This window comes from Somniosus microcephalus, chromosome 11 (genome assembly GCF_052327205.1).
Source record: "Somniosus microcephalus isolate GS21.2 chromosome 11, FLI_Smic_1.0, whole genome shotgun sequence".
In the NCBI taxonomy this organism is placed as follows: domain Eukaryota; kingdom Metazoa; phylum Chordata; class Chondrichthyes; order Squaliformes; family Somniosidae; genus Somniosus; species Somniosus microcephalus.
This window is the reverse complement of record NC_140997.1, coordinates 143,546,630-143,574,326: the sequence shown is the minus strand read 5'-3', so window position 1 is coordinate 143,574,326 and position 27,697 is coordinate 143,546,630. Positions and strand designations below refer to the sequence as shown.

The 27,697-nt window shown below is 45.1% G+C and overlaps 1 protein-coding gene across 4 annotated transcripts in view; it reads left to right on the top strand.

Moving 5' to 3' along the window:
* Positions 1–27,697, top strand: part of LOC147110926 (interleukin-1 receptor-associated kinase-like 2) — a 77,836-nt gene that overhangs the window by 38,999 nt on the left and 11,140 nt on the right. For 3 of the 4 annotated variants that reach the window (XM_086001338.1, XM_086001337.1, XM_086001339.1), the window contains exons 3-11: positions 11,528–11,644; positions 12,079–12,155; positions 13,352–13,546; positions 16,672–16,736; positions 21,333–21,447; positions 22,391–22,506; positions 23,590–23,800; positions 25,472–25,534; positions 26,164–26,355. In XM_086001338.1, coding sequence (XP_085857464.1) covers positions 11,528–11,644; positions 12,079–12,155; positions 13,352–13,546; positions 16,672–16,736; positions 21,333–21,447; positions 22,391–22,506; positions 23,590–23,800; positions 25,472–25,534; positions 26,164–26,355 — 1,151 coding nt within the window. The remainder of the gene's footprint in view (positions 1–11,527; positions 11,645–12,078; positions 12,156–13,351; positions 13,547–16,671; positions 16,737–21,332; positions 21,448–22,390; positions 22,507–23,589; positions 23,801–25,471; positions 25,535–26,163; positions 26,356–27,697) is intronic. The other variant, XM_086001340.1, reaches the window with a different exon arrangement.

The window sequence follows — 27,697 nt, the reverse complement described above, 5'->3', positions numbered from 1 at the left end:
ACCTTGTTAAACGATGGAAAACACCTTTTGTTTGCCTAAATCCCAGTTTTTAGCTTCAAAGTATACGAGAGGGGAATCTGCGGCCAGCAAACATCTTTTGAGTTTTAGTTTCCATGAAAGCTGGACCACTTTGTGCAGTTATGAAGATACATATTTGATTCTCATTGTCCAGGTATAGGTGAATGACTTGAACTCGGGTCATCCTAACAGATTGATTGCTGGGCTGCATTCTGCACATAAAAAATGCTAAAAGTGCTTCAACACTAACACAAATGGCTCAACAGGCCAGGGAAAGGGCACCCAGGGTCTTGGTCGCAGCACTCCAGCTTTGTGCAGGTAGTCAACGCTGGAAGAGAGGTCCTCTACCCACATGGGGCCAGGAGGCCTTCCAGAAAGAAGGATGTGGGACCAGATTGCCGAGGCCATCCCTACCAGCAGTGCCCAAAGAAGTTTCATGACCTCACATGAGTGCCATCTTCAGAGGCCGTCTCCTACCAACTGCAGCACTAGCCTCACATACTGCTCAATGCACGACCACACCGCCCCACGCCGGCAATCACTCACCTACCAACAATCTGTACCAAACACGAGGCACACCTCACATTCCTAGTTTCACCTCACCCCCTTGGAGGAGACGGTGCTGGCCATTCTTGGCAGGGGCATGGCTGAGCCCTTGGCCAGCGGCGGGGCTGAAAGAATACAAGATGCTGGTATCCTCATACATTATTCTCCTTCTCTCCTCCCACTTCCCCCTCATCCCACAATCTCTTCTGATTTACAAGCTGCACATGGTGTAAGCATGCACCTTTTGTGTTACCCCCCTCCCATAACCACAACCCTACCCTTGTGCCTTCCTCATTTCAGGCACCCAAGAAATCCAGCCTGCCCAGCCAAGAAGAGAGAGAGGAGAGTGAAGAAGAAGAAGAAACACCATCACGCGATTTCACACTTCCAGCTCCTCAAGGTTGACCAGCAAGGCCATTTGCAGTGTCCCCCACTGAAAGTCAGCAGCCTTCCACCAGCATGCTGCAGCCAGTGGGGTAGCACTGCGTGACATCACTAGGAGAGGCAAGGGCACACACAAGACAGTCACTAAGGGAATGTTCAAGGGTGATTAGTTGATTTTTTGATGTAATATTGGATGTATATATGAATAAAGCTGGATTGGAAAGTTTGCTTTGCAGTGGCTTTTATTTCAGCATTGTGGCCAAGAGGACGCTGTGATGGTCAGTAACAGAGGGAAGGGAAGGTGTGGGACTAATGTTGAAAGGGGAATTGGGGTTGTGATCACTAGTACTGCAGGCGGATGATTCCATCCCGGATATCCTGGCTAGAAAGGGGGCGTCTGGGTTGCCTCCTTCCTTCTGCTTTTACCGCTTCTGCTTCCTCCTCCCTCTGTGAGCAGCTTGTCCTCTTTGCTGCCTTTGCTCCATCTCCATGTCATGTTGCAGCCCAAGGGGGACTGCAACTAGAGCCCTCAGGACTTGGGAGCAAGTGGTCTTCTCGGAGGCCTTCCTTTAACAGCCAAAGCCTTGCAAATGTCCAGCAGCACTCCCTGCACACTTTAACAACTTTTTAAAAATGCATTACGCCAAGCCACTACTCCAATAAAATGTAAAAAAAAAGTCCAAAAGCAAAATTCTAAACTTACCTGAAAGTTGTGTATGTCCCTGTAAGAAACACTGGCAGCGTCTCTGTTGTACTGCTGCATGCACGTTCTTCCGTTCGTGGTTTGGAGAGAGCAGTATTAAGAGCGGCGACATCGAAAATCACAGTTGCACACTGATTGACATCATGATCTGTATCATTTAAATGTGTGCGGCGGACGCAGGCAATGGCAGCACTGCCGAACTTCCCAAAATAGTGGCCGCCACGTTCCGCACTAGAAGCGGGCAGGAGTGAGGTGGCCGCCATTTTTTCAGCAAAACCAGCCTTAATGGCCGGCGCTAAGGGTCCCAATTTCGAGGCCAGAGTGTCTGAACAACCTGATAATTTTAAGCTGATCAGAGAGAGCCAGCATGGATTTGTGAAAGGTAGGTCATGCCTGATGAACTTGACTGAATTTTTTTAAAGAGGTGACTAAAGCAGTGGACAAGGGAATGCCTATGGATGTTATTTATATGGACTTCCAGAAGGCATTCAATAAAGTCCCTCATAAAAGACTGTGTTGAAGTTCATGGAATTGAGGGTAAAATTTTGACCTGGTTAGGAGATTGGCTGAGCGGCAGGAGTCAGAAAATAAGGATAATGGGCAGGTACTCTAATTGGCAGGATATGACTAGTGGCGTCCCACAGGGATCAGTGTTGAGGCCTCAACTATTCCCTGTATTTATTAACGTCTTGGATGGCAGGATAGAGAGCCACATATCCAAGTTTGCTGATGACACAAAGATAGGCAGAATTGTAAGCAGTGTAGATGGAAGCATAAAATTACAAAGAGATATTAATAGAGTAAGTGAATGTGTAAAACTGTGGCAAATGGATTTCAATATAGGCAAATGTGAGGTCATCCACTTTGGACCTAAAAAGGATAGAACAGAGTACTTTCTAAATGGTGAAAAGCTAGAAGCAGTGGAGGTCCAAAGAGACTTAGGGGTCCATGTACATAGATCATTAAAATGTCATGGACAGGTACAAAAAATAATCAAAAAGGCTAATGGAATGTTTACCTTTATATCTAGAGGATTAGAGTACAAGGGGTTAGAAGTCATGCTATAGCTATACAAAGCCCTGGTTAGACCACACCTGGGGCACCACACTGTAGAAAGGATATATTGGCCTTGGAGGGAGTGCAGCGTAGGTTTACTAGAATGATACCTGGACTCCAAGGGTTAAATTACGAGGAGTGATTACACAAACTAGGGTTGTATTCACTGGAATTTAGAAGATTAAGGGGTGATTTGATTGAAGTTTTCAAGATATTGAGGGGAACTGATAGGGTAGATAGAGAGAAATTATTTCTGCTGGTTGGGAAATCTAGGACTAGGGGACATAGCCTAAAAATGAGAGCCAGGCCTTTCAGGAGTGAAGTTAGGAAACACTTCTACACACAGTGGGTGGTAGAAGTTTGAAACTTTCTTCTGCAAACGGCAGTTGATGCTGGGTCAATTGTTAATTTTAAATCTGAGATTGATAGATTACTGTTAACCAAAGGTAATAAAGGATATGGGGCAAAGGTGGGTATGCGGAGTTGGGTCATAGATCAGCCATGATCTCATTGAATGGCGGAACAGGATTGAGGGGCTTAAAGTCCCACTCCTGTTCCTATGGTAGAAGAACAAGTGCAGGAAATCAAAATACTAGCCTGATACAGAAGACAATGCTCTACTGAAGTTGGGTTAAGGACTGATATTTGGGCAGTGTAAAAGGTTGCTTCATCCTCCATCTTAACCTGCTGTACCTCAACGGTATCCAAATGTTGTCTTCATGAGCTACTTAGCTGCATAACTTGGAGCCTCAGTGGATCATGTATAAAGTTTAAATCCACGCTCTCATTAATTTACAACAATCTTGTTGCTGATATAAGCACAATTAGGACAGAATTGTCTGTACTTTTTAGGGCCAGATTGCCAGGGCGTGGGGCCATATGTGACTCTTGGATTGCAATTTGGATGCCCCAATGCAACAGACCCCAGAGTGCTCAATGTTGACCAAAAAGTAGAAAGTTTACTCATTCTGCAGCCCTGGCATCCCACATCTTGGGGGAAAAAATCGGTTGATTTGCACCTCCCGTTAGTGCCCCAAGGGGGCGCTAATGGGGCACCAAGCGCCCGGGCGTGGCGTCGCTAACGCCTCCCGCAAAATTCAGCAGGAGGTTAGCGGCGGCGATAGCCGGTAGCACCCTGCGGCGATGATGTCATCGCCGTGCGCAGCGCCCCGGCCGCAAACTTGGCTTGCACCCCCTAACGTACCGCCGGACGCTATGTCCGACAGGGTCAGGGGGAGGTACTTGCGGCCTGGGCGGCGATATTTAAAGGGGAAGTGCCGGGCGGCCACTTTTTTTTGTGGGCCGCCTGCCAGCACCTGCCCTCCTCCCGCGGGGTGCCGGCCGCGTTCCATCAGCCCAGCACTCCTCTTGAGTGCCGGGCTCTTCTGCCGGCACCCCACTCCCTGGTGGCCCAGCAGGGCACCGGTTCGTGCTGCACTAGTAGGGAGGCCTGCAGTAGTGTGGCACTACGTGGTGGCACTGCGGCACGTAGCGCCACGATATTGAACTGGAGCGCCCCAAGAGGGAGGGGGAGCACTTCCAGTAGCGCCCCGCCTCCTGCTTGGGGCGCTACCATTGAATTTCGGGCATGGTGGCTTTAACTTTTTCGGGGAGCTAACAGTTGGGCTCCGGCGGAGTTACAGCCCCAGAGGGGGGCGTGAGCCAATTTTTTCCCCCTTGAGTTCAAAAATTCACCAATGAGCATAAATTTATCTAAACTATACTAAAAAATTCAACCACTTTTTTTTCTGCGAAATGGTCACAGACCTGCTTGGCTGGATATCCCTCCTCCTTGTAATCTATTTTGGAAATGTTGTTGAAGTTGTGTTGAATCTCAAGCTCAGTACAGTGTTAATTAAAAAAGAGGAAATGTAAAATATAATGCAATAACAAAAATAATTTGTTTTTGGTGTTTCCTTTGGTCTCTTAGTTCCACTCATTGTTGAACTCTAATTAATTGTGGCAATAGGAAGAGATTAGCAGAACTCTACACAGTGAAGCAGGTTTGATTCAGTTCTGCAAAGGGAATGTGAGGTTCGCACTTTGGGAACTTAACAAAAGATCTTTTCCCCTAATTCTCTCACCACCTATGCTGAAAGCGTCAACATTTGAGGGTACGTTTCTGAAGGTGCTGGCACGCTCTGTTACATAGGACTGAATTTTGGAGGCAGGTCCACTGTCAAAATTGAAATGATTGACAGCGGGTTGGGAACCCGCCTCCATGTAAGTTTCCAAAGTGTCGAGTCTGCGATTTCAGAACCAACCCGACACCAAGCGGTGGGGGAGGCATTTAAAATACTTAACTGCTTGGTAAGTGCTTGTTAACTACTATTTTGCCAGCCTTTTTCTATTTTACCACATTTTTAACGGGGTTCACATCGTTCGGAGATAACGTCAGGTAAGTAGGTCGGGTTCTCTATGTCACCCCATTGCTGTGAATAAGTGACAGCTGCAAAAGTGGTATGAAAGCTACCATTTCACAGCTGGTCACTTTCCAGTGTCAGAAGCTTGAGCCTTCAGGACTTGGAAGACACTTTTGCGCTGTATGCAGTTTGAAATTGTTTGGAGTAAACTCTCTATCCACAGTCACCTCCTTGGAGCAAGCTCACTCACCATTGACAGATTGCTTCTGTCATCTCAGCTACAGCTGCCATCTATTCCAGCAACATCGGTGCCCTGGAAACATCTCACCTTGGTCCTCTGAATCCCTCCACGATCAGCCCCAGCACCAACATCACCAACAACAACACCAATCTTCTCTGCAGTCACCTGATGCTGCACAGGACACAGGGCATCAGCACCCGACAACTTTGCTGCCCGGGAGGCCAGCGATGACATCACCATGGCCAGATTTACTTCACTTGATGCTGTACACCCTGGCTGCCACATGATGCGCCAGGTTAACACCACCCCACACCGTCACCATAAAGCATTCCTGCAATGACCAAGCCATTCCTTTCACACTCATCACCATTGCGGGGGATACCGTTATGTCTCACCATTCACTGCAACTCACTGAGACACTTCCAAAGTGAGCACAGATCTGTACAATAAGGCTAAGTGTTGAAAATAAAGATTTCAATGTTTGACAACACATTAACAGAAAATTTACATGAACATTGCATAAAACATCCAAGTGCCTACCCTTGTATCTTGCACTAGACTGAGGGTGAGTGTGAGGGGTGGCTAGTGAGATGGGGAAGTGATAATGTAGATAGAGAGGGATGGGTGGAGGTGCAAGGTAAGTTAGTGTGATTAAGGATGTGCAGTAGTAGGGTAGGGAAGGCAGAGTTATGGGGATGTGATGAGTGGCGCAGCAGGATGAAGTTCAGTGTGGATCTGCAGCAACGTTTCGTGATCATCTGAGATCATTGAAAGGTTTGCACCACTGCAGCCTGGTCCTCCTGACGACATCCCTGCTTGTGCCCTTCTGTGCAATGTGCAACCATTGCGTGGTGTCCTGGGGAGGTCTCTTCCGTCCTTGGAAGGGAAGAGAACCTCCCTGTGTGCTGTGACTCCCTCCATAAGCACATCAATGCTGCAGAACACTGACAGCACAACTGTCAAAATTAATGCGGCCATGGTCCCTTTAAGGAAACTGGCTGATGGTGTGTCATCAAATTACGTCATCAGACCCGCTTCCTTTTAATTAGCTGAGAACCCCGCAGGGCGGACTTAACAAGCCCTATTAACGGAAAAATCCTTTTCACAGAGCGGCTGCAGCTGGGAGCGGGACCGGAACCCGCCAACCACCTCTCCTGCCGCGATTCCACCTCCACTGGCGAAATCACGGCCATAGTATTTACAGCACAGAAACAGGCCATTTAGCCCAACAGTTCCATGCCGGTGGTTATGCTCCACACGAGCCTCCTCCCACCCTTATTCATCTAGACCCATCAACATATCCTGCTATTCCTTTTTCCCTCATGCTTATCTAAATCCCCCTTAAATGCATCTATGCTACTCGCCTCAACTACTCCTTGTGGTAGCGACTTCAACATTGTAACTACTCTCCTTGAATCCCCTATTGGATTTATTAGTGTCTATCTTATATTTATGGCCCCTAGTTCTGGTCTCCCCCGTAAGTGGAAACACCTTCTCTACATCTACCCTTTCATAATCTTAAAGATCTCGATCAGGTCACTCCATAGTCTTTTCTAGATAAAAGATCCCCAGCCTGTTTAATCTTTCCTGATAGGTATAACCTCTCCGTTCTGGTATCATCTGAGAAAATCTTTTTTGTACCTTCTCCAGTGCTTCTATGTCCTTTTTATAATATGGATACCAGAACTGTTCACAGTTCTCCAAGTGTGGTCTAACCAAGGTTCTATACAAGTTTACCATAACTCCTGCTTTTCAATTCCATCCCTCTAGAAATGAACCCACTGCTTTGTTTGCTTTTTTATGGCCTTATTAACATGTGTCAATACTTTGTGATTTGTGTATCCTCTACCCCATTTAGATACTTATTTTCCAAGGAGTATGTGGCCTCCTTATTCCTCCTGCCAAAATGTACCACCTCACACTGATCTATATTGATGTTCATTTGCCAATTACACGCCCATTCTGCAAGTTTATTAATGTCTTTTTGTATTTTGTCGCTGTCCTCCTTTGAATGAACTATACCCCCCAACTTGGTGTTGTCTGCAAATTTTGAAATTGTACTTAAGATTCCCGTGTCCAAATCGTTGATGTAAATAGTGAACAACAGTGGTTCCAGCACCGATCCTTTCACCACTTTCCACCTTTGGCCAGACTGAGTAACTAGCATTAACCTCGACTCTCTGTTTTCTGTTTTGTAGCTTGATCAGGCGGATGTTCTTTATGTGCGCACTTAGACAGTGACGCCCAGAATTTCCTCTGGGGGTTCTCCCGATCAGCTGTCGTAACTTTGGCAGGAAACCCCGGATAAACCACGTAAGCAGGGTTTCCGCCGATCTTCAAAGTTACACTAGTCGATCTGGAGAACCATTGAGGAAATTCCTGGTATGGGTGTCAGCAGGCTATTCATGCATGAAGTTCAACTCCTCGATTGCTTCCGTGCTATCAGACTGCTTATCGAACCACTCAGTCTTGCATGAGCTGCAATTTTCTCCAGTAAAACATTGGGAAGAAAAAGCCATCCGCCTAGACAGTCACACTGCACCGTTTTACAGGAAGAAAACGGGTGCCAAAGCATCCAATATGGTGGGCGGCTTGCACACGCACATTCTGAGCTGCAGGTGCGATGCCTGCCATATTGGTATAGGCATCAAAAGAGGCGTCCAGAGCTCCTGCCTGAAAAAGGGCTTAGGTCCTATGCAAATAAGGGGCCTAATGTCTGTTTTATGCCTCCTTTACCAAACTGGTTTATCCTGAACGCAGCCGGCCCACCACCAGCTGCATTCGTGAAACCAGGTCTACATGCGGCCTAAAAGGGGACATTGCAGGCTGCCACCAAAAAGGTGAGTCTTTACAAATTAAAACCACGAGCCACTGTTGGCCACCGTTCAGTTCCGCTCCAAATCACTCCCTGGAATCCTCTCCTGCTCGCTCCCCTCTTGCAAGACCTACCCAAGGGCTTCTGCCAATGACACAGCGGCCCAAAATTCAAAGGGTCTTTGTCAGCAAGCTGCCTGGGGACTCCCAGCAGGCATTTGCAGCTCATCAGTCTGATGTAAATGAGGTATCGGATGGACCTTGGCCTTACCTGTTCCAGTGCAGGGATCATTCCGTGCACCCAGTTAGGTCGGCGTGAATCAATTTCTAAGCCATGGTCTTCAGCCCCTAGCACAAACTCTGCATCATTGCTACCGATTCCATCTCCCTCCCTGGCCACTGTCTCCAGCTGAACAAAACAGTTCACAACTTCAATGTCCTGTTCGACCATAAAAACTAGCTGTGATGAAATTATATCAAACATACAGCTGAAAATTCACAGAGTCTGCATCTTTACATCAGTGCTGGGACACATCTACTACATTACCTTCATCAACCCTCTCTATTACTTCATCAAATAACTCAATCGGGTTAGTCAGACACTTTAACAAATCCGCACTGGCTGCCCCTTATTAACCCATGCTTCTCCAAGTGAGAATTAATTTTGTCCTTGACAGTGGTCACTAGTAGTTGTCCCACCATTGACGTTAGACTGATTGGCCTGTTGTTACCAGGTTTATCCCTCTCTCCTTTTTTTTGAAAACCGAAAGTACCCACACTGTTGCTAATCACTCAGTCAAAATAAACGCTTTGGCTGAGAGATGCAGTGAGATGAGGCATTGTGCGTGGGTCGCGGATTGTTAACAGGTTTATTGGGTAGAAAGCGTTAGGATGGGGGAATCACCTTTTACATTATGAAGTGAATAATGACACTGTCCTAACTTCCAGATTTTGTCCAGTCTAATGATGTCACTTGCTGCACACATGCAAATCAACTCACTGCCGTTCATGATCGAGAGCGTGATCCAGATCTGGCGGGGGGAGGAGAGGGAGAACGTGGTGCAGGTATAAAGGGGGAGGAGAGGGAGAACGTGGTGCAGGTATAAAGGGGGTGGGGTGGGAGAACGTGATCCTAAATCGCACCAAGTCCCGTTCACCCATTACCCCTATGCTCGCTGACCTACATTGGCTCCTGGTTAAGCAGCGCCTCGATTTCAAAATTCTCATCCTTATTTTCAAATCCCTCCATGGCCTTGCCCCTCCCTGTCTCTGTAATCTTCTTCAGCCCCACAACCATCCGAGATATCTGTGCTCCTCTAATTCTGCCCTCTTGAGCATCCCTGATTATAATCGCTCAACCTTTGATGGCTGTGCCTTCTGTTGCCTAGGCCCTAAGCTCTGGAATTCCCTGCCTAAACCTGTCCACCTCGCTACCTCTCTTTCCTCTTTTTAAGACGCTCCTTAAAACCTATCTCTTTCACCAAGCTTTTGGTCACCTGCCCTAATTTATCCTTATGTGGATCGGTGTCAAATTTTTTGCCTTAAAATACTCTTGTGTATGCCTTGGGACGTTTTACTATGTTAAAGGCGCTATAAAAATACAAGTTTTTGTTGTTGTCTTCCCATCTGGATCACGTTCTCGCTTTCATCCCCCACCTTTAGACCTGGATCACCTTCTTGCCCCCGCCCCCCCCCTCCACTGTTCTCTTTCCCCCCCCCCACGAGTTCCTGACCTCCCTTCCCCCCCCCCCCGTGAGTTCCTGACCTTCTCTTCCCTTCCAACGCCCAAGTTCCTCCCTTTCTCCTCCCTCCCCCTCAATTCCCCCCTCCCTCCCCCTCGCCCCCTTTCTTTCCTCTCGCCCCCCTTTCTTTCCTCTCGCCCCCCTTTCTTTCCTCTCGCCCCCCTTTCTTTCCTCTCGCCCCCCTTTCTTTCCTCTCGCCCCCCTTTCTTTCCTCTCGCCCCCCTTTCTTTCCTCTCGCCCCCCTTTCTTTCCTCTCGCCCCCCTTTCTTTCCTCTCGCCCCCCTTCTTTCCTCTCGCCCCCTTCTTTCCTCTCGCCCCCCTTTCTTTCCTCTCGCCCCCCCTTTCTTTCCTCTCGCCCCCCTTTCTTTCCTCTCGCCCCCCTTTCTTTCCTCTCGCCCCCCTTTCTTTCCTCTCGCCCCCCTTTCTTTCCTCTCGCCCCCCTTTCTTTCCTCTCGCCCCCCTTTCTTTCCTCTCGCCCCCCTTTCTTTCCTCTCGCCCCCCTTTCTTTCCTCTCGCCCCCCTCTCTTTCCTCTCGCCTTCCTCCCCCTCCCTCCCTCCTCTCCTCCCCCCCCTCCCTCCTCTCCTCCCCCTATCTCTCCTCCCCCCTCCCTCCTCTCCTCTCCTTCCCCCTTCCACCCCCTTCCCCCTCCCCTTCACTCAAACTTCTTTGAGTCAGCAATCACAGATCAATTGTCTCTTGAACCCGATTGTATTGTCTGCTTCACTGGTCTTCCCTGATAAACTATTCTCCAACTATATTATCTTATGGGCAAAAGGGCTGCGTCTATTTCCACCAGCCCCCATGTTGGAATGTTCGAGTATATTTGGCCCCGAATTTACTCATCATTTTTTTCAAGTTTGTGGCTTAAAATGAGCGTTCGGCATTTTTGGAAGTGGATTCTGGGCCGGGACCCATTTCTGCTGGGTTTCTGCCGCACAATGGCTGCACTGTAGTTTGTGTTGCGATCTGGAGCTTTCCATATTTGCACTCGCAGATGCTGCTAGGAGTGCATTAGCCTCTGGCTATTTCTAGCACAGCAGCTGTGGGCCACTCCAACTGCCACTGGCAGATCAGGTCCGGTGAAACTAATGTGTCCTTGCAGGCAAGGGCTGTCAGACGCAACTATGCCCCCCACCCTGCATCCTTGGGACAGGGTCTGTGTCCTTCACAGTGGGTGGTGAGGAGGAGCAAACCGCTGCACTTGTGTTGCCAGAGTGAGCCTCCCGCTATTTTGAGCCCTTTTGAGTTTTTAATATCTGGCTTTATCGAAAGGATAGCTAGTAGCTGGAGGGGTTTGGTTCCATGTCTTATCTCAGCATACAGAATCTTGTAAATATTGGTTACTCTATGTATGTAATCTATGGAAAAAATACTGTAGAAATTCAGTGCTCAGATTGATTTATTGATAGCTGGGATGGCATTCAAATGTTAATTGAACATTACCCTTTATTATATACACAGTTGATACAATATTTTCTTTACCATTTTAACAATATTTTCTTTACCATTTTAACAATAAGGACAACATGGGGATAGTGAGTGGTAGAATATAGGTTAATGTCCATCAGTGTCTGTATGGCAAGATTCAGAGTCGGTATAAAATATTTATTGTTTTTGAGCATGGTTATTGTATTAATACTGAAATTGTCTTTTTAACAGGGAAGCCTGCGAGCTCCCACATTCCTTTTCCAGAAACTCCTGAGGTGTTCCACCCACCTCCACCTTCCAGTAGTCCAGTATTGGATTGTACAGATAATATGGATTCAGCAAACAATGGTAATTACTAAACCTGGGCAGTTACTTGTGAGATGGGCCAGTGGCAGGAATATATTTGCACATTTACTTCAGCACAGCCCATCAGTGAATTGATGTAAAGCTGTACCAATTGGTAGACGATTCATCATCCAGTTTCCAATCACAATACATATTCATAGCTCTGTCACCTGCAACACAACTTAGAAAAATGCTACATCAAATGGAATAATCACTGCACTGCACCCATGTAACACACCAGCATTTTTAAAAACTTTTTCACACAAGCAGCTACTAACATATTAACATTACCCACAAGTAACACTGAAGATCTTAAGAGTACGCGGAGTAGGTTATGTCAGAGACTGATGTGGAATTATAAGCAACAGCTCCCAAAATGGGGTTTTGGTTCGTCAATTTTTTTTCTCCTGACTGATATTTGTTTTTATTTTCTCCAGTGCACCAGCTTGATCCACTTCCTAGACCGTCAGCTCCTCCGGTTCACTTGAACATCACTTCGCTATCAATAGGGATGGTAAGCTTAGACAGCAGTAGCTGTACATTTGGCATTTCAATGATATTAGCTGAACATTTCCAGTAATTTAGTGATCACTGAGCACCCAGCTGAATAAAATCCATTTGGCGCTGATCATCCCAGTATAGGATTTCTACTTATCAAGGATCAGAGGATCGGAGATTAGCCAGGAACCAAATTATGAAAAGTTGCTAATTGAGTGAAATCACAGCGTTAAGTATTTGAAAAGGAAGAATATAAAAGAATATGAGGAAAGGGCAGGAAAATGTGATTGGAGAATATAGTTCCAGTTGAAGAGCCAGCATCGGCACAGGTATGATGGGCTGAACGGCCTCCTAATTTCTGCCTTTACATAAAAGGCATGTACAATTAAGGCCTGTCTGGATTTTTATAAATTGCCCTTTGAGGGCTATAGTTGCAGTCACTTCACAGATTAATTCTAGTAATCTAATTGAAACTTATAAAATTCTGGCAGGACTGGACAGACTAGATGCAGGGAGGATGTTCCCGATGGTCGGGGAATCCAGAACCAGGGGTCACAGTCTAAGGATAAGGGGTAGGCCATTTAGGACAGAAATTAGGAGGAATTTCTTCACCCAGAGAGTGGTGAACCTGTGGAATTCTCTACCACAGAAGGCAGTAGAGGCCAATTCATTAAATATATTCAAGAAGGAGTTGGATATATTTCTTAAGGCTAAAGGGATCAAGGGGTATGGGGAGAAAGCAGGGACCGGGTACTGAATTTGGATGATCAGCCATGATCGCATTGAATGGCGGAGCAGGCTAGAGGGGCCGAATGGCCTACTCCTGCTCCTATCTTCTATGTTAATCAGAAGCACAATTATGGTGGTCTGAAAAGTATCCTGATCCAATTCTGTTACATTTTGAAACTGTAATGAATCATCATGTATTAACATATCTGCAGTCATGCACTTTATTTTTCTATCTTTTTCTTCCTTGGGAGCAACTTTCCCCCATGTGACATTCTATCTGATCATTCACACCAAAGTGGTAGTACATTCCTGTTTTGTCTATGCTGTGGGAGGAACAGTGTGGGCAGCAGTTAGTTCGTATTGGCACATACAGTGCACACTGGGAAAGGTAATACACTGCTGGTGCCTGGTGGTACATTGCATGTGTACATCTCTACGTCAATTCCTGTACATTTTACAGTCTGTTTTATCTGCTTTGTTCAGGATGAAGTTGGCAGCAGACCCCTCCAGGAAACTAATCGCCAATCTGCAACACTCAGCTGCATCTGGTCCTTGCAGGACGTGAAGCAGGCCACCGATAACTTCAATGAGAGGTACAAGATTGGCCCAGGAACATTTGGCCATGTCTACAAGGGCCACCGGTTCAATACTGAATACGCCATAAAACTGCTAAAGAAGGCAAGTCTCTTCAGCTTGTGTTAGCCACACAGCTTCCTGTGGTGATTCTGCCTACCAATTTGTAGCTTGTTTCTTAATATCTCCATTTTGACAATGTCTAAAAATACTTAAGATACCACAAGGATGTGGTAATCACAGGCCTCTTTAGTACAACATTTTAGCAGTCAGTACAGACTTACAAACTACAATAGGAATAGCAAAAATTGATGCTTGCTGCCAGAGATAAAAGGGTTGATTTTAACTCCTGGCGGGTGTCGTGTGAGCAGGAGCCAAGGTGGGCAGCAAACTATCTCGTCCTCCACAGTGTTAGGCCTGACAGATTTTAACTCCTGGGCCTCACCTGCATAGGCTCCATCAGTCCCTCACCTGATCCTGGTGGGAAGTGCTAGCTGGCCGGCAGACGGGAACGGGATTTCAGGCAGCAGGAAGCTGCAACCGGGGACTCGGAGGGACAGTCCCTGGAAATCAGGTGATGATTGGGAGGGGAGGGGGGTGGTGTCGGGAGGGCAGCCCAATGTTTCCTCGTGGCGCCAAGAGGAGCACTCCTGTCCGCCCCCCCCCCCGGCCTAAAATGAAACAAAAAAAAATGAAATGAACTCACCTTTCTGACATCGTATTGAATGACGCACCCTGCTGCCCTCAGGCGGGTGTCCCTCGCACCTGCTCAAAAGAGCGAGTTAAAATCTCAACCCGCGGGAAGGCAGCGTGTGATCGGTTGGGGTCTGCAGCCATTTTCACTGCCAGCCTGCCCAGTTTCCGCTGGCGGGTCCCAGTTAAAATCAGCCCTAAGGAGTTTGTTTGAATAACGGAGCTTAGATTAGAAATCAATAACTGTTGCATAAAAAATATTGAGAAGACTAATTAATATCCTGTGGCATTGAATAATGCTTCTGTTTCACCAGCTTTGTTTGCACTGTGGTGTTGCTGGCCAGCAATTGAATACAGGGGAGGTGCCTCCATAATCCTACAAATGCAAACTCAAATAACTGCTGCTTACCGGCATTCCGTGCTGTTAATGAGAGTTCTACTGACTGAAAAGAGCTCACTTCCCCATCAGCCCTTCTCAAATCAGTAGAGATTGGATTGGTGGTACAGGAGCCTGCATACATTATATAAAAAAAGGAAGTGAAAGACAGCTTTTTTGGCACTCAATATAAACAGCCAGACTTGTGGGGCCAGCACAAGGGAAATCATTGTGCGGCCCAGCCTTGGCCTGAATAGCACGTTAACAAGAGGGATTGGTGGAGGCTGCCTCCACTGCCTATATGCTATCGAACTGCTTGTCCAACGTCCAGTCTTGGATGAGCCACACTTTCCTCCAGCTAAATACTGGGAAGACCAAAGCCATTTTCTTCAGCCCCAGCCGCCAACTCCATTCCATTCTCTGGCTACTACCTCAGGCCGAACTAGCCTGAGCATCCTGCTTGACTCCGAGTATAACTTCCACCTCCATAGCATTGCGCACCTTTTGAAGGGATAATTACAATCCTAGCCCTTTTGGGCTATCCCAGATCAGGCGTATTCCCCAGACGTTCATCCTCAACTTAAGTTAGAGATAGCCGAATTCCATAAGATGCTTAAATGGGTCTAAAGGTTCAGGCTATCTCTCCCTAAAGGAACGGAATGACTAAAGATGTTACCGTCCTCCAGATAGTTCTTTTAATAAGTTGAACTAGACTGTAACCTTCCAGATATTATGAGGGTCCGGAATACCCCCCAGAATTCTGCAACTCCTTACAAAAGAGTGTACAGAATTTGTGGGTTCGCGAGTTTATACAGATTTACTCTTTGAGACAATTCTAAAAATATAGTTTTATTTAAGAGCCGACTTTCAGTTAACATCTGTTGATCAGTCGCAACATTAACAATTCAAAATAGAATTAACTTGCATTTCTTATTTCTCAGAGATCCTGATTCTCAAATCTTTACTTCGTTACATTTCTTATTACTTACTTATTTCTAAATCCAGAACCTCCACCAAAATCAATCACTCTGACTTCCCGAGACTCATAGTATAGTTAAAGACTTACAGAGATTCCTCTGAAGAATTGATAAACGCTTTGCCCGTTCAGCGTGTTCTGACTTTCTGTTATAAAGGTCTTATTTTTATACCCTTTTGGCAGTGGTTTCTTCTTTGATGTTCTCTGTTGATGTTAGCTAATTGTCTTTATTGATACCTCTTTCGAATGCTTTCTATCTTACTATCAATTCAACTATTGCATGTTTAATTATTTCTCTACCTTTAGGTGTTCCAAAAACCATCATAAAAACAATGACAGCTATGGTTTCTGTTTGATGCCATTCTTATCGAAGATTCTTCATTCAATTCTTAATATTGGCTTTACTGGTTTTTAGCAGACATTTTGACTCCGTGGTGATCCAAGTTTAATACAAACACAATGCAATTGCTTGGTGTCTCTATTGAAGTCATATTTTCAAAGCCTTCTTGTTGGTATTATATTTACAATATGTAAATCAAAAGCACTTTAACTGTGTGTTTACTTGTTTTCTAGCTATCTCAATTGGTTGCATATTTAATCTTATGGTTCCTGTTTTATTTGATGTTACTTTTACAAAGGCACATGGTTTAATCAATATTTTATGTTCCTGTTCGACGTGTTGGTTTTTAACACCTCACTTGGGTCTTCCATTGTGTTACACCCAAACTCTAGACTCTTTGGAAGCAAGTCTTTGCTTTTCAATAGAGTCTTAGTTTCTTGGTCAATATCCCTTTCCCATTTCAAAGCCTGTTTACAACTTTGTTATCAACTGATCTTTTCTCAGAAGCCTGTATTCTGTTTACAGCCTGTCTGCTGAGACTTGTGTCTTTTAAACCCAGTATATTCTGTATTAATAATATCAGAATTCTGTTCATAGTATCGTGTATTTCTCTGAATCATGGCTATTCCTTCACACTTTAACCCACCTGTTGGTCATCCCTCCTAATCTTTCCTTCTTTGGCTCATTGTCTGTTTTTTGGTATTTCCAAAGTGCCTTGGAATGTTTTTCTATGCGTTTGCGTAAATGCAAGTTATTGTTAAGGGATACTGTGCAGAAATCTCTGTTTTTTAAATTATGCCATTTTTTTTCGTGTGTGTCTCATGTTTGAATTCTTTTCAGTACAGATGGATGACATCAACTTGAAAGTCTCACAGGATTTTTTTCACAGAGAGGTCGAAAGTCTCTTCCAGTAAGTATATTGTTATCATGTGCCAAGTGTGTCTTGTGATGATTTCATGATGAGAGAATGCCACCAGGAGGCACCCCCACAATATGGTGCATTGTGTGCTCTATGGTTTATTGGCTACAATTCACATCCACTAACTCCCTGATTTTAGCTGGGTTGCCAAGAGAGAAATAGTGCATAGGGACCAGGAGATACCCACAGAGAAAAAGAAAGAATTGAAGAAGGAGTTCCCTACCCAGGCCACGTTCAATAGGTTTAACAGCATATGGAACTTAAGAGGAAGAAACTCTGGGGGTAAATTCTCACCTATTGATCACCTCTCTATGTTTATACTTTTAACTATATCTCAAAGTCTCATTATGTAGGATAAATGTTTCAGGAAGCTTGCTCTTAAAGTCAGTTCATGCATCTGTGTTTAGGTCCTGTGGGGGGTCATGATGTCGGACATCTCTTCTGGTGCGTGAAAATGTTCAATACTTTATGAATACTTTAGTTGCAGTTAGACAGTCTACATTTATTTTTAGCTATTAACACTGGGGCTAAGCATAGGTCTTGTGCTACTTTACCCTGCCAAAGACAGGTTGTGTCATTTTCTGGTCACAAGGGAAAATTCGGGAGAATCTTAATTATTTATTATCCTACCATAAGTTGGATGGGTTCCTCTTTTCCTCCACCTCCCACCTATCACAGCATTTTTAAATTGTTCTGAGGTCTTCTGAGGCCAGATCTAAAGGGGGAAAAGAAACTAACTTGAAGTTACCTGATTCTGATTGTCATGTGAAGGTTCTCTAAATGTTGATGTATTGCCTGCTCTGAGGTAACTGGATGCTTCAACAGAGTTTTGTTGGGCTTGCAGGGCATTTAGCACATCTTTGGAGCCTAATCTAAACTCCTGTGAGATCTGGTTCACAAGATGGGCCTGATGATGCTCCATAACCCAGCATCATCTGATTAGGTTTGAAAGTTAGCCCATGATGTTGGACAGCCTGGATTTCTGCAAGGATGATCTCTTTACCTTGATGAGGCAGACAGTGGCTGATAGCCTATATATTTTTTTTTAAGGTTTTTATTTTTTTGGAAAAGGAGTGTGCTGACACTGTGTTCTTTTGAAAGAGTCATCCAGGTGATAGTGCCTATAGAAATCTCTATGGAGAATGGGCGAGTCTCTGTTCTCTTTGCACTTTTCCTTCAACAAAGGCCAGGTTGCCAATCTCCTTTTAGTGGGTGAGAGACTGACATGATGATCAGCTATTTCAGTCCACATAGCAAACAAACTTTCACTATGATCACTGTTGATCAAACATTGACTCTCCCTCTTTTTGTCATGGACATTCCCCTGAATTTGCCTGCACAAAGATAACCTGATACTTGTGTTTTAATTGTGTTTGTAAATCCTGTATGAAATAAGCTACCAAGTAGTGGATTCTTAGTCTCCTGGATGGCTGAGGCCTTGTTCATTGTTGTGATGATGTAGGCCTAATGGATTTTCAGAGGAGCTGTAATCCAACAATCTCTGTTCTTTCCATGTTATATGTTGAGTGCTGGCCACCTGCAGGAGGAATGATGCATGGCACCTAATGGTGGAGAAGTGGGCAGCAATATGTTCAGCAGTTACTTCCATCTCCATTTGCAAACTAATGTACTGTTTGAAGGCCCAGCATTGTGACTACTATTCCCCAGTACGGCTCCACCTCTGAAATCCAGCTTCAGGCATAAGAGGGAAATTAAATCCATGTATGGTCAACATGGAGCTCTAAACACATACAGTGGTGTCGCTGTCTTACTAGCCTCTTGCTCTACACTAGGCATAGTTCATCCAGTCATGTGGCAATATGTAGGAGTGCCAATTGGGTCTAAATGAGTCCAGAGGGATGCTCACTATCTAGTTGAATCAGGTTAAATTGCTTCATAACCGTCTCCCTGTTTAATGTTTTGTGGAGACAAGCAGGAAAATGATGACTATGGGTGGAATCCGAGTGCCTCCCCCAATGGGACCTGCCGCAGTTTTGAAAGCAGTTGTGTGGATTTGGGCAGCCTGTTCTAGCATCCACCCACAGCACATTGTAAATGTAGTGAACCCGGAACTTGTATCCAACATTCCGCATTAACGGCACCTGTAAAGGACCCTTGTAACTTGCTGCACTATTGAATATGCCCTCTGTAATATGTCAGACTGACTCACTTAAGGTATTAATGAAATTGGTACAGATTTTAACTTTGCTTTATTGTTTTTTCTTTATTACAAAGCTGAAATATAAAAAGCTTAAAAAGGGAAGGGGGCAAGGTATTCATGGGGGTGAAATTGGTCTTCGCCACTTTCAGTGAAGGGTGATGAACAATTAAACAACGAATGTGAGAAGCAGCTCCATGAATATCCCCATCCTCAGTGATGACGGAGCCCAGCACGCAAGTGCAAAAGACAAGGCTCAAGTGTTTGCAACTATCTTCAGCCAGAAGTGCCGAGTGGATGATCCATATCAGCCTTCTCCTGAGGTCCCCACCATCACAGAAGCCAGCCTTCAACCAATTCGATTCACTCCATATGACATCAAGAAACGGCTGAGCGCACTGGATACAGCAAAGGCTATGGACCCTGACAACTTCCCGGCTGTCATGCTGAAGACGTGCTCCAGAACTAGCCGCGCCTCTAACCAAGCTGTTCCAGTACAGCTACAACACTGGCATCTACCCGACAATGTGGAAAACTGCCCAGGTATGTCCTGTCCACAAAAAGCGGGACAAATCCAATCCGGCCAATTACCCCCCCCACCCCCCCATCAGTCTACTCTCAATCATCAGCAAAGTGATTGAAGATGTCGTCGACAGTGCTATCAAGAAGCACTTACTCACCAATAGCCTGTTCACCGATGCTCAGTTTGGGTTCCGACAGGACCACTCGGCTCCAGACCTCATTACAGCCTTGGTCCAAACATGACAAAAGTGATGAATTCCAGAGATGTGGTGAGAGTGACTGCCCTTGACATCATGGCAGCATTTGACCGAGTGTGGCATCAAGGAGCCCTAGTAAAATTGAAATCATGGGCAAAACTCTCCACTGGCTGGAGTCATACCTAGCACAAAGGAAGATGGTTGTGGTTGCTGGAGGACAATCATCTCAGCCCCAGAACATCGCTGCAGGAGTTCCTCAGGGCAGTGTCCTAGGCCCAACCATCTTCAGCTGCTTCATCAATGACCTTCCCTCCATCATAAAGTCAGAAATGAGGATGTTTGCTGATGATTGCACAGCGCTGAGTTCCATTCGCAACTCCTCAGATAATGAACCAGTCCATGCCCGAATGCAGCAAGACCTGGATGACATTCAGGTTTGGGCTGATAAATGGCAAGTAACATTTGCGCCATACAAGTGCCAGTCAATGACTGTCTCCAACAAGTGAGAGTCTAACCACTGCCCCTTGACATTCAATGGCATTACCATCGACGAAACCCCACCATCAACATCCTGGGGGGGGGGGGGGGGTCACCATTGACCAGGAACTTAACTGGACCAGCCACATAAATACTGTGGCTACAAGAGCAGGTCAGAGGCTGGGTATTCTGCGGTGAGTGTCTCACCTCCTGACTCCCTAAAGCCTTTCCAGCATCTATAAGGCACAAGTCAGGAGTGTGATGGAATAGTCTCCACTTGCCTGGATGAGTGCAGCTCCAACAACATTCAAGAAGCTTGACAACATCCAGGACAAATCAGCCCGCTTGATTGGCACCCCATCCACCACCTTAAACATTCATTCCCTCCACCACCGGCATACCGTGGCTGCCGTGTGTACCATCTACAAGATGCACTGCAGCAACTCACCAAGACTTCTTTGGCAGCACCTCCCAGACCGGCGACCTTTACCACCTAGAAGGACATGGGCAGCAGGCGCATGGGAACACCATCACCTGCAAGTTACAAACCATTCTAAATTGGAAATATATTGCCGTTCCTTCATCGTCACTGGGTCAAGACCCTGGAACTCCCTCCCTACCAGCACTCTGGAAGTACCTTCACCACAAGGACTGCAGCGATTCAAGAAGGCAATTAGGGATGGCCAATAAATGCTAGCCTTGCCAGCGACGCCCACATCTCAGGAACAAATAAAAAAATTGCTACTGGCAAAGACCAAGTTCAACCACACTAAATGGCCACTTAAAAGTACTTGGGTTGATTCTCCAGTTTTCCCTCTTTCCTTGTGATCAAAGGCTTGGCCTCTGTCACTTTTCCCTATTGTCACTGTTGAGATTGGAAGTTCACCATCTTGAGAAAGGAGTGTCACCAACCTGTATCCTGAGTTCCAATAGGTTAGGCCATGGTGTTCTCGCACCATTGCCCAACCTGTTCAAGCTCTCCCTCACTGGCTCACTGCAATGTCCAAATCCATTTTATGCAAACAACAGAAAAACCTTTAGCTTTACTGCTGCTCCTCAGAATGAGGTGTACAAGGTAGAAAATAAACACCTACTTAGGCTTTGCACTTGAGAGAAGGATGTGAGAGGTGTGATTTTGCTACTGCAAAAGTTGGAGCAATGATATAAGTTTCTCATGAAATATCTGTCCTTCCTTTAAGGTTATGAGTTTGATTTTTTCCTGTTCCTCCTCAGGTATCGACACTCTAATATCTTGGCCCTAGAAGGCTGCTGTGCTGAAAATGGCTTTTACTGCCTCATTTATCGTTACATGTCCAATGGCTCCCTTGAGAGCAAGCTTCAGTGCACAGTAAGCAGTAATTCTTCCATGTTTTCACTTTATATATTAAAAATCTTATACCTGTGCACCCATTACAAATGAAATCGAAATTGCCAATGTAAACTTGTGATTCTGTGATAACCCCCCCCCCCCTCTCATCAGTGGTCAAGGCTCAGTAAGAATCCAGCTTTTATCTTAATTTGGGATCCTCCCCATAATGCAGCTGGTGCAATTGAGCAATGCTTCATATACTTAGCAACTATTTTCAGTAGACACTGAAGGAAAGAAAGAAGGTAAGCTTGCAATTATGTAGCACCCTTCATGACTTCAGGTTGTCCTGAACGCTTCACAGCCAATGAAGTACAGGTTGAGCGTCCCGAATCCGGCAAACTCGGGACCAAGGTCGAGCCGGTTTTCATGTTTTTCCGGACTTCGGAACGTGTTTCTGATGTCCGAAGTCCGGAAACGCCCGAGCCCAGGTTGCGATATTTCCAGACTTCGGACATCAGAAACATGTTCCGAGTCCGGAAATGCCTGGGTCCAGGTTGCGATATTTCCGGCTTTTGGTAAGCCTCCTTTAGGGTGTCTGGATTCAGGAACATTTTACGGATTCTGGACGACCCTGCCACCAATTGTCCTGGAGTCTGGAACATTCTGGATTTTGGACGCTCAACCTGTACTTTTAAAGTGTTGTCCCTGTTGTAATGTAGGGAAACACGGCAGATAATTTGCATACAGCAATGAGATAATAACCAGATCATTTTTGTTTTAGTGATGTTGGTTGAGGGATATCTATTAGCCAGGACACCTGAAGAAATCCCCTGGTCTTCTTTGAACAGTGCCATGGGATCTTCGACGTCCACTTGAGGGGGCAGTCAGTTTAATATCTCATCTGAAAGATAGTGCCTCCAACAGTACAGCACTCCTTCAGTTTGCACTAAGAAATTGTTAAACAATATCTCTGTTGTTTCAGAATTCTGCCGATGCAATTTCATGGAATACACGCATTAACATTGCAGTTGGAACAGCAAGGGCGATACAGTTCCTGCATCAGTGTAATCTGCCTCTAATTCATGGAAATATAAAAAGGTAAAACTGCCATTCCCAGAACTTTGATTCACCAAGTCTGTTCTGATTAGAAAAGTAATGATTCCTGGAATCAGACCAGACATGAAATGCACATACCTGCACTAGATACTTCTTTATGAATCATTGTCTTCCTCAAGGTCACTTTTTCCCCAATTTTCCTTCCTTTTCATCATTTGCTCATGAAGGCATTAATCATGCTGAGTGCGCTGATACCTCACCCAAGTGGCCACTTTTCCTCCACAAAATGCTCAACAACTATTGGAACATCATAGCCAAGCCCAATCCTATCCTTGCCTGTAGTCTGTATGTGCACTTTCCAGCAAACAGTAGTGGATAGTAAGTTTAACCAAGAATCCTGTCCAATATTGTTTGGCCTTTTCTACATTAGCAATACTGCATGTCACCCACCCCTGCCCCAACTCAGATCAAACAACTCAGATTGGACCAGGAGCAAAAGCAGTGTTCTTCCAGGTCTGTGTAGCTTAGTGGTACATCGAGTGGTGCTTTTACCCATTGAGGCATCAGGGAGAGCTTCTAACTTTTTATCGTTATTATAGTTTAATGCTCCTATTTTTCTCCACTTCTCTCATCCCTGTGCACTATCTGCAGTCGAGACGGGAGGTGGGCAGCCTACTCACAGGCTTTTGTCAGCGTTTCTATGAACCAGGTAACGGATGTGCAAAAATGGCTCTGTTCCCAATTTTCTCTTTTATTCGTCTCTGCTGAGCTCCTCCTCAAGGTGGTGCAGTTGAAATCTCAATCCTAGTAATGTAGGATAATGCAATCTGCATTCTACAAATCCATGTTGCCACATATCTGAACCCTGCGATGAGATCGCCAAAATGAAATCCATCCATACATATCATTTTTAACAAAATACATTGGGGATTTGGTAGAGGGATTTTTACTGGTATTTGGTAGTTGAGGTGTCCTTGTAGAAACCAAGTACCAGGACACTGTACACTGAAGGTTAATGATTGCAATGTAATTACTGAATGCTTAGAGCCATAATTAACAGTTGATTTCCAAATAGTAACGGTCATTATATATTGGTTAAATTTAACATTTGTCTTGTTCCTGCAGTTCTAACATTCTGCTAGATGAATATTTTACACCAAAGCTGGGAGACTTTGGTCTGGTGAAGATTGGCCCTCTTAGCACAAGTGCTAACTACACCAACAGCCACACTACCCTGAAGACCAAGACTTTGCAGGGACCTCCAGCCTACCTACCGGATGAGTTTGTTCGGCTTGGGTGGCTGTCTGTAAAAGTTGACACCTTTAGCTTTGGAATAGTAAGTAGTTCCTCTGTGATGGGTTTTACCATTCATTGAAAGTATCCAGCCAATGTAAGACTGTTACGAAAAGGCTAATGCAATATTGTCAAGGGCATTTGATTACAAGTCAAATCAATTTATTTCACCCTGATATAAATCACTGGTGAGGTCTCTTTAGAATGATGCAGGCAGTTTTGGGCCCCCTCTTGGACATTGATGCATTAGAGAGAATTCAGAGAAGAATAAGAAGGGGTATTCTGGGATTTAAGGTTCTAAATTATGAAGAAAGAATTAGAACTGAATTTATTTTCATTGGTGAAAAAGAAGAGAAAGAACATGATCCAGGTCTTTCAAGTGATGTGGGAAGGGATTAGGTCTGACCCCAAAGCTCCTTTGCCAGTGATACACCCTCGACCCTCCACACTCCCCCCCCCCCCCCCCCCCCCCCCACCACCACCACCCCCTTCACCATCTATGCCTAACATATTACTGGCCTCAACTGGAGTATTGTATCCAATTCTGGGCATCACACTTTAGGAAGGATGTGAAGGCCTTAGAGAGGGTGCAGAAAAGATTTATAAGAATGGTTCCAGGGATGAGGGACTTCAGTTACATGGATTGACTGGAGAAGCTGGGATTGTTCTCCTTAGAGCAGAAAAGGTTGAGAGGAGATTTGATAGAGGTGTTCAAAATCATGAGGTGTCTAGACAGAGTAGATAGAGAGAAACTGTTCCTACTGGCGGAAGGGTCAAGAACCAGAGGACACAGATTTAAGGTAATTGGCAGAAGAACCAAAGGAGACATGAGGGGAAACTTTTTTACACAGCGAGTGGTTATGCTCATGATCTGGAATGCCCTGCCTGAAATGGTGGTGGGGGCAGATTCAATTGTAGCTTTCAAAAGGGAGTTGGATAAGTACCTGTAGGAAAAAAAATTGCAGGGCTACGGGGAAAGGGCGGGGGAGTGGGACTAGTTGAAGTGCTCTTGCGGAGAGCCGGCATGGGCTGAATGGCCTCCTTCTGTGCTGTAACCATTCAATGATTCTATGATCTCTACATTGCTACCTACTACCTAGTGTGTGGTTCTGTGCTGATGCTTGAAAATCATGACGTGGTTGCTGACTGACAGTCAATATAAATGTACTTTGATAAAGTGATGCACTGTGAAAATTAGGTTCTGTAAAACCCACCATATCACAATGTAAAACATTACCAAATAACAAAGTAGTGTAGTGAAATGAAAAGATCATAGGGCAACACTACAGATGTGAAGGTATTCTTTCAATAAAGTATAAAAAAAGCATCTGATTGTACTCTAATCTCTAATTGCCAGGAACTATATGAGAATTCAGACTGACTTACATTCCAATGGATTTCCCCCTTCCTCAGGTTCTAATTAGAAATAGCTGGTTTGCCTCCACCCAGTACTTCTCTCTTCAATTCCCCCAAGGGGCCTGGCTGAGATTAGGAAGTCATTATGTGAAGGATTCACTGGCACAGTATACGAGCACTCATTGGGATAGTGAGTCAGTACCCACAATGTGCTGTGCTGACAGACCACCTGTCCCCTCTTTCATACTTTATTGTGTCTAAAAGGATTGTTTTGTCTATCTGCATTCCTCTGCAGTTCTCATTAGCAGATATAGATTTAAGGGTAAAGCTCGCAAGTGTCATTGTAATTTTATTGCAGGTTCTTGCCGAAATTCTGACTGGTATCAAAGCAGTAGACGAGAGCAGACAACCAAAATTTCTGGTAAGAAGACAACTTCAATATGTGCTTCACACTGTACTTTGCATTAACTGTCTCCTCTCTCCAGTCTACACAGATGCATACAGAGTGGCACAAATTCTCTAATAATCAACTTCACTGCCTTTTTATTAGTTGGCCTCTTTACTTGCGCCATCGTCTCCCGAGAAGGTTTTGGACATTCCACTGCAAATCCCCCCTTTCTGTCTCTGCCTCTTTCTCCTCCCTCCACCTACGCTGTAATCTTGCAGTGGTGCCTATTTTGTGCTCATACATGAAGATTTCCTTTTGTGCATACACATACACTTCAATTTGGTTCTGTGGTAACATCTGGACATGCCTCGGCTGACTCCTCCCACAGGTCCTAGTATAAAGGTGACTGCTCCCCAGCCCTTGTATCCTGGACCGGTCGACCACTCGAGGCAGACCTCCATTCTGTTGTTAATAAAAGCCTTCAGTTACTCTTCTAACTCTCAGTCTTTTATGAGTAATTGATAGCGCATCAGGTTCACCCACTGAAAATGATGCGCACCATATATATGACTCGGGAGTCTTTATTGAGGCTGTGGCATTGATAATGTTTACAATTTTCCTAATATATTACATGTTCTTACTATCGTCTTTGTGTTAAACAGAAAGATCTTATGTTGGGAGAGCTGGAGGCAGCAGGGCAAACGAAAAATGCTGCAGATCTAGAGAAAACAGCGTACAAAATTTGTCAGATGTATTTGGATACAAAGGGTGGCCTGCTCCCCTTAAGTTTCGCAGTTAAATTTGCTGTTATTATCTGTCTGTGCATCAAAAAGAAGAGACCCGAGATGAAAGAGGTAAATAAAAATACATCGAACAATATGAAGAAAGACATGAATAAATTTGGGCTGTTTTTGTTAGAATAGAAGAGATTATGGGGTGATTTGATAGAGGTGTATAAAATTATTAAGGGATGGGACAGTGTGGATAGAAACAGACTGTTTCCAGTAGTTCGGGGTGGGGTGGGAGAGGTCTAAATGAGGGGCCAGAAATATAAGATTAAATGCAAGAGATTTAGGACAGAGGGTTGTGCGGCCGTGGAATGCACTACCAGAGTTAGTGATTGAAGTAGAGACCATGTCAGCATTTAAGAAGAGGTTAGATAGGCAGTTGAAGGAAAGGGAGATATAGGGATATGGAAACAAGGCAGGCATATTGGATTTGGACTGCTGCTTGTGTAGAAGACAAACACCAATATGAATTGGTTGGGCCGAATGTCAAAAATTCTTTGTAATTCTGTGTCTTACTGCATGGTCAGGGGTGCTGTCCTTTGAATGAAATGCTAAACCAAGAGTCTGTCTCCCTGTTCAGGCAATCATTCAACATCCTTTGCATGTATGGATTTGAGGACAAAATTAGGCTTGGCTGCAATGGTGTCCAGAGTCAAATAGTTCATTAACATTCACTGTCTAGGTACCACTTATGCAAGGTAGAAGAGGGCGTCTCTGGTACCCATGCTACTTAATGCAGTATTGTATCGATACTTTCAGGACATGACAGAGCAGCAAATTTGGGAGTCATTTTGTCGTAGTAACAATGTTAGAGTTTAGACTTTCCAAACACTGTTTTCTAGTTCAAAGTGCCTGACAGCAGTTTTTGTAATTGGACTGCATCGCTTATGATCTGAAAACCACTTCGAAGGACATGGGAACATCATTACCTCCAAGTTCCCCTCCAAGTCACACACCATCCTGACTTGGAAATATATCGCCATTCCCTCATCATCGCTGGGTCAAAATCCTGGAACTCCCTCCCTAACAGCACTGCGGGAGCACCTTCACTGCACGGACTGCAGCGGTTCAAGAAGGCAGCTCAGCACCACCTTCTCGAGCAATTAGGGAAGGGCAATAAATGCTACCCTTGCCGGCGACGCCCACATCCCATGAACAATTTTTTTTTTAAAAAGTGGTCTCAGATTGCAATGGTGGCTGGCGTGGGAAATGGAAAAATTCAGTCATGGTGTTTTGCCAAGGTTGTATCAGATATGTTATTGTGACAGGGTAGATTGGGCATTATCCTGCTATAGAGTGATTGATGCAACAAAAAAAAGGCTTGCCATTCCCCTGCACTGCCATCCCTCACATTGATGATCACAGAAATTTGTTGGGGTTATTTGATATGTATTGTGTTGTGTTTTAC